At 45.5% G+C, this 17,052-nt stretch overlaps 1 protein-coding gene across 2 annotated transcripts in view; it reads left to right on the plus strand.

Moving 5' to 3' along the window:
• The first annotated feature begins 1,063 nt into the window (after positions 1-1,063).
• Positions 1,064-17,052, plus strand: part of GRAMD2A (GRAM domain containing 2A) — a 35,651-nt gene continuing 19,662 nt past the window's right edge. For both annotated transcript variants that reach the window (XM_039237877.1, XM_039237878.1), the window contains exon 1: positions 1,064-1,142. In XM_039237877.1, coding sequence (XP_039093808.1) covers positions 1,102-1,142 — 41 coding nt within the window. In that variant the 5' untranslated portion in view covers positions 1,064-1,101. The remainder of the gene's footprint in view (positions 1,143-17,052) is intronic.

Raw genomic sequence — 17,052 nt, forward strand, 5'->3', positions numbered from 1 at the left:
TGAAGTGGCCATTGCCCTGCACCTCCTTTTATGTCTTCTGCGGTAGAGGCCTCTAACATAAGGGCACTGTAGGGAGACCCCAGGTACGGCTCCCAGTTTCCAGAAAATTTTATCTCTTGGTTCTCTTTGTCCCCATCCGTTTGCCGATGTCTTATCCCCTTGACAAAGGAGGGCTAAGGGCTGGAGAGAGGTTTGGCAATGGAACTGAATCTGGCTTGCACCTTCCCCCTCTAGATCCCCTCCATGAGCCAGGCCCCACCTGGTGGGACGAGGGAGGGGTCCTGCAGGCCAGGTAAGATGGCGGGACAGGGCTTTGGCCCCATTCCCAAGCCCAGGTCGTTGTGACATCGCACCACTCTGAGCTTTACTGCCTTGCTTCCCCACTTCGTTCTGGCCATCTTCGGTCCCTCCGCAGGACCCAACTCTGGGAAAAGCATGAAAGCATTCTTGCTCCCGACAGCCCGACTATCCAGTTCAAAATACCTCCCTTCGGGGCGCCTGGGTGGCTTAGTCGGTTAAGCGTCCGACTTTCGCTCAGGTCATGATCTCGCGGTTCGTGGGTTCGAGCCCCGCGTCGTGCTCTGTGCTGACTGCCAGCTCAGAGCCTGGAGCCTGTTTCAGAGTCTGTGTCTCCCTCTCTCTCTGACCCTCCCCTGCTCGCGCTGTCTCTCTCTCTCTCTCCTAGAAATAAATAAATAAATAATTTAAAAAAACAAAAACAAAATACCTCCCTTCGTTAGTGTGGGGAGAAGTTGAAACCTGCCCAGGAGCTCAGAGTCGGGAGGGTTTGGAGGAGGTTGCTGCAGAGGGCTCCGAGACTGGCAGGGCTGAAGAGGAAGAGCCTGGAGGGAACCCAAGGTCTGCGCTGCGAGGAGCACGAAGTGCAGACCGAGGCCGGGCCCCCGAGACTTGCGGGTCCGGAGGTGGGAGGGGTAGAATCTGCGCAGAGCCCGGGGCGTTCCAGGGGGAGTAACAGCCAATAGGCGGGCCGGTCCCGCGCAGCAGCCAATGGGCGGGTGGGGGCGGGCCCTCGGGGCGGAGGCGGGCGGGAGGGTGCCGGATCCGGCCGCGCGGTCCCAGGCGCTAGCTGGAGGCGCCGCGATGACCGCTCTGAACCGGGGCGAGGCCGCCGAGGCGGGCAGGTAAGGAGCTGCGGCCAGCGGGCTGGGCTCGGGGCTCTGGGGGCCGAGGGAACGCTTCCCCGCGGGGCGAGGCGAGGCGGCCTCGGGGGACCCTGCGCCTGGGTGCAATCTCCCCGCGGGGCAGGCACTTTCCGGCCACCAGAATTTGCGCTCGGCTCCAGAGCTTTGCTGCGCGGGCCCCGGCGCCCCCGGGGGACTGCGAGGTGTTGATGAGGGGGCAGATGGCCCTGCTGTGTGCACTCCGTACCTGGGGCATGAGAGAAGTCTGGGCGGCATCAGGATGGTGGAGGGCACTCTCCTTGGGACGCTTCTTACCGCGTCTCCGATACCATCGCTATTCATTCATTCGTGTGTTCATTCATTTACTCATTCATTCATTCCCCAGACAAATCGATTTCCTTGTCCTGACTGCCCCTCACCCCAAGTCGGACGCTTCCCTGATGGTCCTCAGAGGGGTCAGCCTCTCTCCTTTCCCAGCCGGGTCTGCAACTGTAGTGGCCCGCGGCGGCCCAGGAGGCAGCGTGGAGCTGCCCCAGCACGACTCGGCCGCACCCGTGCGCCAGGCCCGTCCCGGTCGGGCGCGCTGGGGCCGATCTCTTAGCCTGGAGATCTGATCCAAAGTCACCTTAGGAAGAAGGAAAGTTCTTGCAGCTGGGGAAAGAGCAAGGAGGCTGGGCAGGCTGGAGCTGGCGTTTCAGGTGACAGCAAGAATTGTGGTCTCTGCCCCTTGAGCTCTTGGGGTGCCGTGGGCTGAGATTATTTAGGGAAGACAGAGGCAGCCAACGAAGCTGTAAGTTCCTGCCCATGCCCAGGTCCCAAGCCCCACAGTCTGAGCTCTGGAGGGCAGCCTGGTTCCCCTGGCCAGCTAGCACTGGGGAAGGTAGGGTGAATGCGTGAATCCTGTGCCCACCCCACACAGATTTCTGGAACTGGCTGGATGCTTTGGTGCTCCCTCTGTCCTGTTTTCAGAGGCTGATGGGTCTGTACCCAGCTGTCATTTACCCTTATTTGTTTGCTGTCTCCCCCTCCTCATGATTGTTTAAGGGTGCCCTGTCCTTGTGGGGTCAGGTTCCTAGAGAATAAGAGAGAGCGCCCTGACCATCTGTGATATCTTTGTCCCGAAGTCCAGCTTCTTTCAAAGATTTGTGGGGTTGCAGGGAGAGGTGGAGTAGAGGGTGTCCCTCCCACCCTGCAGGGAGAGGGTCAGTATACCCCCCTCCGCCGTCCTCTGATTATAGTGGCTAGAATCCAGTCCATGCCAACAGACACTCTCAGGTTGAGGTTACAGTTCGACGAGGCCAGTTAGGCAGTGACCATCTCTGGGGCAGATGGGCAGGTCTAGGGGGCAAAGCAGACAGACGCTGCCCCTGAGCTTCCGGAAGAGTTTCTGCTGGGACCAAATCAAAGTCTCTTCCTGACTTGCCTTCGGGAGAAATTTCTGAATACCCTAGAGGGAACAGCCTGGGCCCTATCCTTGCCTTGATGTTACAAGTTACTTCCAAGTTTCTGAATTTAGGCGAGTCCTCAAAAGCCTTAATGCAGACCAGAAAGACCTGTGTGTTAATTCATCCACCTAAGATGACCAGCCCCCTGAGGTTGAAAGTCAGCAGTACTCGAGACGGACTGATGCCAGCCATCCTCCTTGAAGCTCTTCCCAGTGCCTACTTGGGTGACTCTGCCCCATTCTTAACTTGGTTAAGCTGTAGCTTTGGCCCCTGAATGCCACCTACCATATTTATCAGGCCAGCATGAAGACCCTTGCTCTGGGAATCAGAAGTGAGTTCTAAGCCTGACGCTGTTCCTGTTTTGCTAAGACTTGGGAAAAGTCGGGTCCCCTCTCTGGGTCTGCTTTGCCATCATTGTAAGGTAAGGAGATTGGATTGTAGGCTCCCTAAGGGCCTTCTCTATGCTGTCATTCAGTGGTTCTGCTAATTAGCCTCAATTTCCCCTCAGTTTCTGGAGGTATTTTATGTCTTCACATAATTTCTTCTTTGCTATGGCTACTTGTGGAGCATGTGACTCTCGATCTCAGAGTCATGAGTTTAAGCCCCACATTGGGCTTAGAACTTACTTAATAATAATAAAAAAAAAAAGAACTTACTTAATAAACACACACATGAACGCACACGCGCGCATACACACACACACACACACAAGCCCATGAAATCCAAAAACATTCCACTTCGTTGCCCAGTGTCTGAGTCTGGACACCAGAAAATAACTTGCTTTTCTCCTTTCTTGAAAAGTGAAAATAAGCCCTACAATTTTGCAGCCATCTCTGGTGCCAAGTCTAAGTTTGTCACGAGGTCAGGCTTGGCCACTGTGCTGCTATTCACCTTGGTTGCAGGGCATCAAGCTGTCACCACCTGTTATCACCAACCTTTGGAGCTTTGAAAATCCCCCAAATGTTTACTAATATGGGAAAGGAAGGAGGCGGGGAGGGCAGAAGTCCCTGAGAATGGAGCTTCCTATGTCATAAGAAGTAACTGTCCCCCATTCCCTGGATGCCCCCACCCAAGGAGTACCTGCCTGCCACAGCACAGATTCTAGAAGGAAGGCTTTTTTCCCCAAGAATGTAAGCCTCTACAGGGTAAACTGGTTCCTCCCTTCTCCCTACCACAGCTGCACATTTTTAGTGGTTTAGAAATGCTTAGTCATAAATTAGGACTGGAATTTTAATAACCCATGGAGGTTAGGGTGTCTGGGTGGCTCAGTTGGTTAGCAGCCAACTCTTGCTTTGGGCTCAGGTCATGATCTCACAGTTGGTGGGATTGACACCCCGCATTGGGCTCTGTGCTGACAGCAAGGAGACTGCTTGGGATTCTCTCTCTCCTCTCTCTGCCCCTCCTGTGCTTGCTCTCTCAAAATAAATAAATACACCTTTAAAAAATCCTATTAATAACCCACGGAGGTTGAACCCCTCTTCAAACTTAGTCCTAAATGAGTGTTTCCTTGTGGGGTACCTGGGTGGCTCAGTCAGTTGAGCATCTGACTCTTGATTTCTGCTCAGATCATGGCTTAGGTCATGATTCCAGGTGGGATCCAGCCCTGCATTGGGGTTCTAGCTGAGCATGGACCCTGCTTGGGATTCTTTCTCTCTCTGCTCCTCCTCTCTTTCTCTCTCTCTCTCTCTCTCAAATAAATAAAATGAAGGTGCGCCTGGGTGGCTCAGTCAGTTGAGCAGCCAACTTCGGCTCGGCTTTGAACTAAGGTTCGTGAGTTCAAGCCCTGCATCAGGCTCTGTGCTGACAGCTGGGAGCCTGGAGCCTGCTTCGGATTCTGTGTCTCCCTCTCTCTCTGCCCCTCCCCTGCTTGCACTCTGTCTCTCAAAAATAAATAAACATTAAAAAAAATAAAATGAAAAAAAAAAGTGTTTCCTGATATCTACTAGAAGATCATAGAGTGAATTTTTTTTAAACAGATGTCAACTTCTGGTTGGCACTATTTCTTTTTTAATCTGAACTAAGAAGCACATAAAGAATTAGTTTAAATCAAACACAAATTTCTTATGCTACTAATGGGTTGACATGGCACATCAATGGTATATTAAATAATTGTCAAAATCCTACTGTATTTCATGTCATTGGCATTCCTTTTGTCTCTGACTTAGGGTGAGAGCAATGTGGGTAGTATGCCTGAGCAAACAACTGCAACCAGTTATAAGGAATTTTTTTTCTGTCTTCCGTAGAAAAAAAGTTTAAATATTTCTACTCTGTGTTAACATTAACCAAATTACTCAAAACCTGCCCATACCAACCCAGGCCACACAAAATGCTATTTAAAAATAATTTGGGGAGAGGCGCCTGGGTGGCTCAGTCAGTTAAGCATCCGGCTCTTGATCTCAGCTCAGATCTTGATCCCAGGATCGTGAGTTCAAGCCCCACATCAGGCTCTGTGCGGGGCTTGAAGCCTACTTAAAAAAATAATAATAGTTTTTGAATTTTGTAGGACTATCCAGAAATTTTATTTTAAAACAACCCAGCGACAATACCTCAGAATTGATACTCATATGGGGTTTCCTTGATTACTAAAGAAGTTGAAAAATGCTGGTATTTTTCATTGTTAACTCTCCTTATTGTGGAAAATTTCAAACATATATAAAAAGAATAGACTAATAAGCAAGATGCACCCATCACCCAGCTTCAGCAATTACCAAGTTATGGGCCAACCTTGTTTTGTTTATACCTTTCCCCTCTCTCACTGCTGGATTATTTTGAAGCAAACTTAAGATATTATTTCATCTACAACCGTTTCAGTGTGTATTTATAAAAGGTAAAGCCTTCAAAAAAATATAGCTAGAGGGGCACCTGGGTGGCTCAGTCAACTGAGTGACTGACTCTTGATTTTGGCTCAGCTCTGGATCTCATGATTCGTGAGATGGAGCCCTGTGTCCAGTTTTGCGCTGACCGTGCAAGGCTTGCTCGGGATTCTCTTTCTCTCTCCGTCTCAAAATAAATACATAAACTTAAAAATAGATGTATGTATATGTAACTGCAATACTGTTGTCACACCTAAAAACAGTAACTTCTTAAAATCATCAATGAGTTAGCATTTAAAGTTCCCCCATTGTCTCATAAATGTCTTTGTACCATTTGTTTATTTTACTAAGGATCTGAATGAGGTTTAATGAAATTTGTTAACATATTGAATCTCCATATCTTTATTTTAATAACCTTTTGTAATCTATTCGTTCCCCTTCGATTTCTTTTTTTTTTTTTTTCCTTGCGATTTGTTTGTTGAAGAAATCAGGTTACTTGTCCAATACCATTTCTCAGTTTGTTGGTGGTGTTCAAAATGTTCCTCTGACTCCTGTATTTCCTATGACTTGAGAGTTGGATCTGGATATTGGTCAGGTTCAAGAGGCATTAAGCATCTGAGGAAGCACATAAGGGCTGGCTATTTCCCTTTGGGGGATGTGAGCAGCCACTGATGATTATGTCACTTAGACACAGTATTCATTAGGAGCTGCCACATGGTATTGCTCTAGTTCTTTCACTTCTTCATCATTTATTAGCTTGAATCTTTCTATAAAGAAATATTCCCTCTGCAACAATTTGGTCACTGAGTTATAGCTAGTACTAGAAAGGCAATGAATTTTTCCCCTTTTATTTTTAAGTTTCCAGAAGAAGAGATGGGTTCCTAGTATTCACCAAAGGCAACTGATGAGTCATTTTGTATTATTATGATCTTGTGGATTTAAATATATTTGATGTGTCTTAGTCCATTGCAGACATCAGGCTTCTTGATGCTCAGATTGTCCCGTCTTTGTCCCATCTTCAGTTTGGCTCTTGGGAACTTGTGTCCTGTCTTTGATGGTTTCCTTGCTTTCTGGCAGGATTAGATATTTTAGGCTCCTTTGTGCATTCCCTGCCCCAAACATGGAGCCAGCCATTTCTCCCAAGTGCTGCTTCCTTTCAGTGGGAAATAATATTTAGAGACCACAATCTAAGCACCAGGGGTGTTCATTGCTAGCTGAGTGTTTATTATTTAGAGTAATCACTTTTGGAGTCCAAATTTAATTTTTATTTATTTATTTGAGAGAGAGTGAGAGAGAGAATCCCAAGCAGACTTCATGCTCAGTGAGAAGCCCGACACGGGGCTCCATCCCACAACTCTGGGATCATGACCTGAGCCAAAATCAAAAGTTGGTCGCTCAACCAACCAAGCCGCCCAGATGCCCCAGAGTGTTTATTTTCAACGCATTTTGATGCTGATCAAACTAAGGTTGTGTTTCCTATCATTTTGAAAATGATAGGCTCCATTAAAAATCTAATAAAAGCGGAATGCTGTCTTTCCAGAAACCTGTCCCTTTGTTCAGACACAACAATTTTGCCCCCAATCCCAGGAGTTCACAGACCCTCCCTGCAAGCCGTGCCGGGAATCCAAGATTCATTAGACTGTCAACTGGCGTCCATAATGATGGAAGAAGACTTGGGAGGACTGGAAATAACCAGCTGGCCCCATGTGAATGTAGCGAGTAGGGACAGCTAATGGGTCTTGTAATATGAGACCCAGGAGAAGAGAGGATCGGAGTGGTGGAGCGGTCACGGCCGAGACTCTGCCCTGGTCACACCTGCAGTGGAGACCTAGTTTTGTCAAGGAAGGAACAGGATGACAAAAGTTTGTTCCTTGGTGAAGGATCACTTGTTAGAATGAGGACCGTTTGGGTGTTGGAAAGAACTTTCTAGCAGGACTTTCTGCATGACACGCCTGATGGATGCTATTCACATGCAGGTACACATCTTTAAATTCCTTGTGCCTGACTGCGACTTTACCTTTTCTTTCACTCCCTGGACTATTTATTTTCTTATACCCAGCTTCTTGATATGGATAACACCGAATAGTTTTCTTTTTTTCTTTTAAGTCATTCCCAGAATGCGTAGTCACTGTGATAGAATAATAGGAACGGGCTGAGCCAAAGACCTGGATTCAAATCCTTTCTCCACTGCTGAGTTACTCCTGGCTCTGTCTTCCCTTTCTTCATCCATAAAAGAGAGTCACATCTGGCCCACTTCAAAGGTTGTCAGACTGTGTAATGGCCGGAGACACAGGTGGTGCTAACTAAGCAAAAGTTAGTTTCTCAGCAACGCTTCCAGCTTTGAGAATCTGAGACCGCACCTCTCTGAAGATCCAGCCCCAGCTTTGAGAAATCTTGGTTTGTTTCCTTTTAAAGGTGCAAAATGTATCTTTCTGAAATAAACTTTGTATTTGGTGATAATTGTAGATTCACATGGTCTCATGTACCTTTTACCAGTTTCGTCCAGTGGTGACATCCTGTATGACAAGAGCACCGGAACACAACCAGAAAACTGACATTGATAGAACCCATTGACCTTATTCAGATTTCACCCGTTTTACGTGAACTTGTGTGTGTGTGTGTGTGTGTGTGTGTGTGAGCGCACACACGCGTTTAGTTTTGTGCAGTTTATCACATGTGGGGATTTGGCAAAGTTCATTAAAAAAATTTTTTTTGTATGTCTTTATTTTGAGAGACAGAGACAGAGAGCGAGTGGGGGAGGGGCAGAGAGAGAGACAAAGAATCTGAGGCAGGCTCTAGGCTCTGAGCCATCAGTACAGAGCCCTATGCGAGAGCCGTCAGTACAGAGCCCTATGCGACGCGGGCTCGAACCCACAGACTGTGAGATCATAACCTGAGCCGAAGTCGAACGCTTAACCGACTGAGCCACCCAGGCGCCCTGCAAAGTTCATTTTTAAAATTAAGGTTTCTTTTTCTGTTGGATTCTAAGGGTTTTCATGTAAGAAGAATGAGGTTTTAGCAATTTGGAATTTCAGAGGTGTTTATTAGTTAATATTGCTGTACCCTGGAAACAAGTCTTTTTCTTGCTGTATCCTTCTTCCTTTTTATTCTTTTCACCAAATGAAAATAGTTTATTGTGATCAGAAAAGTCAGGTGAAGTATATATAGAAAAGTATAAAGAAGAAAATGAAAACACCTAAAATCCCAACTTATGGAGAAAAATATTGTTGGAATTTTGGGTAAGCATCCTTCTCACATATATTTTATTGTTCATGCCATTCTATATAATGCTTTCCCCAATGCTATGTAATGCTATCATTTTGTGTTCACATAGACTTAGTTTTAATAAAGAAGTTTTTTTTTTTTTAATTTTTTTTTTAAATGTTTTATTTATTTCTAGGAGAGAGACAGCGTGAGCAGGGGAAGGTCAGAGAGAGAGGGAGTCACAGACTGAAACAGGCTCCAGGCTCTGAGCTGGCAGTCAGCACAGAGCCCGACGCGGGGCTCGAACCCACGAACCGCGAGATCATGACCTAAGCGAAAGTCGGACGCTCAACCGACTAAGCCACCCAGGTGCCCCTTAATAAAGAAGTTTTTAACTTTTATCATTTATTTTTGTGAAAGAGAGACAGAGCACGAGCGGGGTAGGGGCAGAGAAAGAGGGAGACACAGAATCTGAAGCAGGCTCCAGGCTCTGAGCTGTCAGCACAGAGCCCGACGTGGGGCTCGAACTCATGAACTGCGAGATCATGACCTGAGCTAAAGTCGGAAGCTTAACTGACTGAGCCATCCAGGCAATCCTAATAAATAAGTTTTTTAAAAGTTTATTTATTTTGAGAGAGAGGGGAGAGGGAGGGATGGGGGGGAGAGAGAGAGAGAGAGAGAGAGAGAGAATCCCAAGCAGGCTCTATGCTGTCAGCACAGAGTCCAACAGTGGGCTCAGTCTCATAAATGTGAGATCATGACCTGAGTCAAATTTAAGAGACAGACATTTAATCAACTGAGCCTCCCAGGAACTCCAAGAAATAAGTTTTAATAAATAACTGGATAAATATCATTTTAAGGGGCACCTAGGCAGCTCAGTCAGTTAAGTGTCTTGACTCTTGGTTTTGGCTCAGGTCATGATCTCGTGGTTGGTGGGTTCAAGCAACAAATCAGGCTCCAAGGTGATGGCGCTGAGCCTGCTTGGGACTCTCTCTTGCCTTCTCTCTCTGTGCCTTCTTCCACTGGTGTGCTTGCACTCTCCCTCAAAATAAACTTAAAAAAATGTTAATTGTTACATAGACTTCCAGTCCAGGAATGAATAAATCACAATTTCTTCATGCCCTATTGTTTTTTTCTTCTAACTACACTTCACTGAACATTCTTATACATTTAAATTTGTGTCCAGTTCTTTCCTAAGAGTAAATTGTTAGAGGTGGAATGTATGGGTCTGATGGGCATCTGTGTATAAATGTATGCACCTTTTCTCACACTGCCCTTCCACACAGTAGTGGGCGAGACTGGCTAATCGCCAACCTATTGATCAGCAGTAGATAGTATTAAACTTTTAAGCCTTTGAACCTTAATAAGTAAAAAAGGAGATATAATTTCTACCTTTTATTTTTAGAGATCTTTATTGATTTTGCTGATTTTGAAAGTATTACATGCCTGTTATAATACGTTTAAATAAAACAAATTATAGAGAACAAAAATCACCCCATAATTCTCACCCAAGATATAATCACTGTTTGATAATATACCCTTAAGTATAGATTTTTAAATTTTACAAATGGATTAATTATATCTTACTTATTAATCTGTACGAACTTTTCACTAAACAACACATTTTGGACTTTTTTTTTTCCCTCCAAGCCCATGCAGCTATATACTCCACTATTTTAGTCAATCGCATAGGAATCTATTATATTGATAAAATATTATTAGGTATTTCCACTTGTTTCACCATAATTGTTAACCATATGCATATAAATTTTTGCCTATTTTTGCATTTATTTCCTTATACCAAATTCTGTGAGATGGAATTGTTGAATCAAAGGATTTGTTTATTTGTAATATATCCTTGGTGGTACTGAGAAGTATAATTTTCTAAGTGTTTACCAATAAGATAGTCATGAGAAATATTTCTTTTGTGATTTGCCTGTTCAATATTCCTTGCTCACTTTTAAATAATATTTTTATTTTATTTTATTTTTTATTTTTTAAAAATTAATATACTTATTTTGAGAGACAGAAAGAGTAGGAGTGGGGGACGGGCCAAGAGAGAGGGAGAATCCCCAAGCAGGCTCCACACTGTCAGTGCAGAGCCTGAAGTGTGCCTCGAACTCCTGAAACTATGAGATCATGACCTGAGCCAAACCCAATAGTCAATGCTTAACCAACTGAGCCACCCAGGTGCCCCACTTTGCTTACTTCTCTGTTAGATTGTTTACTTCTTATTGACTTGGGTGTACTCATTATATGTTTAAAAATATCAATTCTTTGTTTAAATTTTGATGTACAAAACTTTTAATTTTACGCAATTAAATCTTTTATGTGTTCTGGGGTTTATATCTTGCTTTCAGAAAGATCTTTCCTGGAGCGCCTGGGTGGCTTACTTAGTAGGTTCAGCATCTGACTTTAGCTCAGTTCACGATCTCACAGTTCTTGAGTTTGAGCCCCGCTTCGGGCTCTGTGGTTGACAGCTCGGAGCCCAGAGCCTGCTTCGGGTTCTGTGACTCCCTCTCTCTCTTCCCTTCACTCGCTTATTCTTTCTCTCTCTCTCTCTCTCTCTCTCTCTCTCTCTCTCTCAAAAATAAACATTTAAAAGAATTTTTTTAAAAGAAAGATCTTTTCTCACATTTTAACAGTCTCCTCTATTTTATTTTGGTTCTTTTTTGATTTAGAAAATATTTGGATGTTTAATCTGCTTGGAATTTATTTTTGTGAATTGTGTAAGACAGCCAGTTGCCCCAATACCATTTATTGGACAATCCATTCTTCTCTTACTTACTTGAAACACCTTTTTTATCATGTGCTAAATTCTTAGATGCCCATAGATCATGTTCTGGACTCCCTGTTAGGATCTATTAATCTTTCCTAAGCCAGTAAATATCACGGTATTTTGATTGCTCTAGCTTTGTAGTTTCTTCTGACATCTGGTAAGGCAAGCCCTTGCATTAAATTTGAGATAAATTAGCTTCTTTATTTTTTTTTTTAATTTTTTTTAAATGTTTTATTTATTTCTAGGAGAGAGAGAGACAGCGCGAGCAGGGGAGGGTCAGAGAGAGAGGGAGACACAGAATCTGAAGCAGGGTCCAGGCTCTGAGCTGGCAGTCAGCACAGAGCCCGACGCGGGGCTCGAACCCACGAAACTCGAGATCATGACCTAAGTGAAAGTCGGACGCTTAACCGACTAAGCCACCCAGGCACCCCTAAATTAGCTTCTTTAAAACTCTGAATCTTCCCACTCAAGAACATTTATTCAAGTCTTCTTTTTTTTTTTTCCATGCAAGTCTTCTTGTATGTCATTTAAAAAAATGTTTGTGGTTTTCTTCTCTTGGACTTTCTACATTTTAAAAGTTATTTTGGGGACTCCTGGGTCACTCAGTGAGTTAAGTGTCAGATTTCAGCTCAGGTCATGAGCTGTGGTCAGTGGGTTCGAGCCCCAGGCACCGCTCTGTGCTGACAGCTTAGAGCCTGGAGTCTGCTTTGGATTCTGTGTCTCCTCTCTCTGATCCTCCCCTGTTCATGTTCCGTCTCTCTCTCTCTCTCTCTCAAAAATAAATAAACATTAAAAAATAAGAAATAAAAGTTTATTCTTGGGTATTTTATGTGTTATTGCCATATGAAAAGAATCATTTTCTCAAATATATTTTATAACTTTTGTATATTTTATTATATATGTATATTGTGGGTCTACAGAGAAATGAATGACTTTTATATTCATCCTATAAGTCCTAGAATAATGAACTCCATAAAAGTTCAGTATGTGTCTATTCCCATCACAGTTCTGCCTGGCCCAGTCCCCAAATATAAGAATGTCTGGGCCGCTTTGTTATGTTGTTTTGTTTTTTTCCAGTTGATTATGTGTCCTCAAGATAGTTTATCTCACCATCTTTCAAATAAAAATTCTCTCTTTTCTGGGGGGCGCCAGGCTGGCCAAGTGGGTGGAGCATGAAACTCTTGATTTCGAGATTCTGAGTTCAAGCCCCACGCTGAGTAGAGAGCTTAACATATAAGCATTTAAAATAAAAAAATGAAATTCTTTTCAGTATCCAAACCTTTTCTTTCGTTTTCTTGCCTTTGTGCAATGGCTACAACCTCCAGGACACTGTTGAATAATAGGCAGGCATTACTAAGGGGTTTCCACCAGTTAGACAATCTGGAGTTCTCCCTGGAGGAAGAGGTACCAGGAGTCCCCCCAGGAGTCCCCCCCCCGCCGCCGCAAGCTCCTTTAGACTAGATCATCGCTCTGGAACCTGACTGAGCCGCAGCACAGCCTGTGGAAGCCGAGTTGTTCACAGCCCGCAGCAGGGCACCAGCCAGACCTCGCTCTGGAGCGTCCCAAATGCAGACCGGCTACCGAGTTGGGTCGCGGTCACCGATCCAGGAGGGGGGTCGCGGGTGGGGCGCTGGACCCTTTTTCAGGGAGGCCCGGAGGTGCGGGCGCAGCGGCTGCGCCCCCCACCCCCACCCCCAGTCGGTGTAAGCGTTTGCTCTTCTGCGCGGTGGCCCGTCAGCCGCCTGAACGGTGGGGTCGGGCCGGCAGGCGGGATCTCTGGCGCCAGGCCGCCGCCCTGGGGAGCTGGCGCGAAGTGCGGGGCTGGAATTCCGGGTGTGGCTGCCCTCTGGCGCCGGGTGACCCGGGGCTTCTCAGCCTTTGCTGAGGGAGGCGGCGTAAAGGGACCGGTGGTTCTCGTCTGGGGTGGAGGAGCCGCAGGTGAGGGTGCTGGGGAGGGGTGGACCCGGGAGGGGGCGTGCAATCCCTTCTCCCCTCCTCCGGCGTCTCTGCCGGCTTTCGCTGGTGGGAAGGCAGGATCCGACAGGTCGGTGTGGTGCTGAGCTGGCCCGTGACCTGTGCGGGGGCAACAACCTCGCTGGTACTTAGAGGCCTGTCCTCACTGTCCATCCCTGGGATGCACTCACCATCCTGGGAGGAAGGAGGAGCAGGCCTTTAGCTCCTGGATTCGGACCCCCACTACCCCGCGGAGATTGTCCCTGGCTGGAGTCACCCCTCCTGTCCTCGCTGCGGAAGTGACTGCCTTCACTCTTCCTCATCCTTGCCTCTCAGCAAGCTTCACAGATTCCCATTCCTCCTTTTGAAACTACATGCCTTTGGCTTCCACGACAGCCTGTATCCCTGGCGTTCTTTCTACCTCTTGGCTCATTCTCTCCTAGTCTCCTCCCCCCGGGACACTCCTCCGTGCAATCTTTAATGCCGCGCCTCTTCAGGTCCAGGATCGATCTCCTCCCTCTCCCCTTCCTTGAGATGTAATTCACATACCATAGAATTCACGCTTTTAAAGTGTACAATTCAGTGGCTTTTAATGTATTCACCAAGTTGTGTAGCCATCACCACTAATTCCAGAACAGTCTCATCACCCCAAAAAGAAATCCTGTGAGCATTAGTCACTTCCCATTTCTTTCCCCTTCCCCCCAGCACCTTGGCAACCACTAAACTACTTTCTGTTTCTATGGATTTGTCAGTTCTCAACATTTCCTGTACATGGACTCATACAGTACGTGGCCTTTTGTAACTGGCTTCTTTCACTTAGAATGTTTTTAAGATTCGTTCAGATCGCAGCTTGTATCAATGCTTCACTCCTTTTTATGACTCCATAATATTCCATCGTGTGGATATGCCACAGTATATCTGTTCATCACTTGTTGGGTATTTGGCTTGTTTCCATCTTTTGGCTAATTATCATAACGCTGTGAGCATTCTTGTACGAGATTTGTGTGGACATGTTTTCAGTTCTCTTGGGGTGTATACGTAGGAGCGCTATATAACTCTGCGGTCAACCATTTGAAGAGCCACCAAACTGTTTTCCAAAGCAGCTGTACCATTTTACATTCCCACCAGCAACCTATGAGGGTTCCTATTTCTCCACAGCCTACCAACATCCAATATTGCCTATGCTCTCCTAGTGTGTGTGTGAGGCGGTATCTATTTGTGGTTTTGATTTGCATTTCCCTGATGGCTAAGGATGTTGAGCATCTTTTCATGTACTTATTGGTCATTCAACATTGCTTTTGGAAAAATGCGTATTCAAACATTTGTCCGTTTTTAGTTGGGTCATTTGTCTTTATCGTTCAATTTTAAGAGTTCTTTTTTAAAAAAATTATTTTGATTGTGGTCAAGAAAAACATAACATAACATTTACCATCTTAACCATTTCTAAATGCATTTGTGCGGTTCAGTAGGTGTTAAGCACCTTCATATCATTGTGCAACCAACCAGTCTCCAGAGCTTTTTCATCTTGCAAAACTGAGATAGCCATTAAATACCTCTCCATCTTCCCCTCCCTCCAGGCCCTGGCAACCACCTTTCCACTCTCAGTTTCTTTGAATTGGATACTCTAGGTACTTCATATAAGTGGAATCATATTTGTCTTTGGTAACTGGCTTATTTAACTTAGTAAAATATTTTCAAGATAGTCGGAGTTCTTTATATTTTCAGGATATTAGTCACTTATCAGATATACGACTTGCAAATACTTTCTCCCATTCTGTGGGCTGCCTTCACTTTCTTGACGGTATCATTAGCAGCACAAAAGTGTGCAGTTTTGGTGAGGCTCAATTTGTCTTTTCTTCTGTCTTGTGCTCTCTGTGTCCTATCTTAAGAGAAGGTTGCCTAATCAAAGATCACAAAGATTTACACTTGTTTTCTTTCTTTTCATGTTTTTATTTATTTTTGAGAGAGAGAGAGGGAGAGAGAGAGACAGAGACAGAGAGACAGAGTGCGAGCAGGGGGAGGGGCAGGGAGAGAGGGAGACACAGAATCTGAAGCAGGCTCCAGGCTCTGAGCTAGCTGTCAGCACTGAGCCCCACGCAGGGCTTGAACCCACGAACAACCGTGAGATCATGACCTGAGGCGAAGTCAGACGCTTAACCGCTTAACCGACTGAGCCACCCTGGCGCTCCCACCCTCATTTTCTTTTCAACGTCTTGTGTTAACTCTGACATTTTTGAGCTTATTTTTATATATAGTGTGCGATAGGGGGTCCGTGTTAATTCTTTTGCATGTGAATATCTAGTTGTCCCAGCACCATTTGTTGAAGAGACTACTCTTTCTCCTATTGACTTGGTTTTGGCACCCTTGTTGATAGCTTCTCTTCTTTGTGTATCCACTTTCCCTGGGGGATCTTCCTAGCTCCTGTATTCATTCATGGGCCAGTAACTCAGAAATTCATCCCTTGAGGCTTGACCTTTCTCCTGAGCTCCCTACTCATGTATAGCTTGACATCTCCACTTAAATGTTTCTCACCCATCTTCGAGACTGAACTCATGATTCTTTCCTTCAAATATGCTCTTTTTCCAACATATTTTTCACTGTTTCATCTCAGCAAAGCAGAGTAGTATCCTCTTTTCTTAAGCCAGAAATCTACAGTTGTATTTGGCACTTTCCTCCTTATATCCCATATCCATCGGGTCACCAAGTCAGGCTGATTTTTATTTGGCAATATACATCCTGAGTCCATCCCTGGCCCTCCATCTCCACTGCCACTAAGTCTGAGACATCACCTCTCTGATAGAATACAGTCTCCTAGCTGATTTGTCTGCATGGAATATTTTACACGTATACAAAAAAGAAAAGATTGTCGGGTGGATACCCATGTATCCATCACCCAGCTGCAATAACCATCAACAGAAGCTTGTCCCTATTTCCTCGATATTCACCTGTACTCCTCTTTCTCCACCTCCTTTGGGTTACTTTGAAGCAAATCTATATGTCAGAGTGATCTTTTTTAATTTTTTAATTTAAGTAATCTCTACACCCTATGCCCCCATACTCATGCCCTCAAACTCATGACCCTGAGATCAAGAGACACATACTCTTCTTCTGACTGATGCAGCCAGGTGCCCCTCAGAGTGATTGTTTAAGATACAAAGTTGATTATATATTTCCCCATTACTGATTCCCCATTGCTTTTAAGAAAATGATAGAAACCCTTCCTGGGGTCCACAGGACCCTGAGTGATCTAGCCCTGCTGTCCTCTCCAGCCTCATTGCTCACCATTTTACTACTTCCACCCTCCAGACATAAAGGCTCTGTTTATGTTCTTCATACATGCTACACACCTCTGGCCTCGGGGCCTTTGCACATCCATCATAAACCTTCTACAATAACTCCTATCTCACTCCCTCCAAATATCCTCCCCATCTGATTAGCATCCATCGGCTATCAGCTCAAAATGGCACTGCTTCTTTTTTTTTTTTAAATGTTTTTTTTTTTTTTTTATTTCTAGGAGAGAGAGAGAGAGACAGTGTGAGCAGGGGAGGGTCAGAGAGAGAGGGAGTCACAGACTGAAACAGGCTCCAGGCTCTGAGCTGGCAGTCAGCACAGAGCCCGACGCGGGGCTCGAACCCACGAACCGCGAGATCATGACCCAAGCGAAAGTCGGACGCTTAACCGACTAAGCCACCCAGGCGCCCCAAAATGGCACTGCT

The sequence above is a fragment of the Hyaena hyaena genome, unplaced genomic scaffold, assembly GCF_003009895.1.
Source record: "Hyaena hyaena isolate Hyena2069 unplaced genomic scaffold, ASM300989v1 scaffold_130, whole genome shotgun sequence".
Taxonomy (NCBI): Eukaryota; Metazoa; Chordata; class Mammalia; order Carnivora; family Hyaenidae; genus Hyaena; species Hyaena hyaena.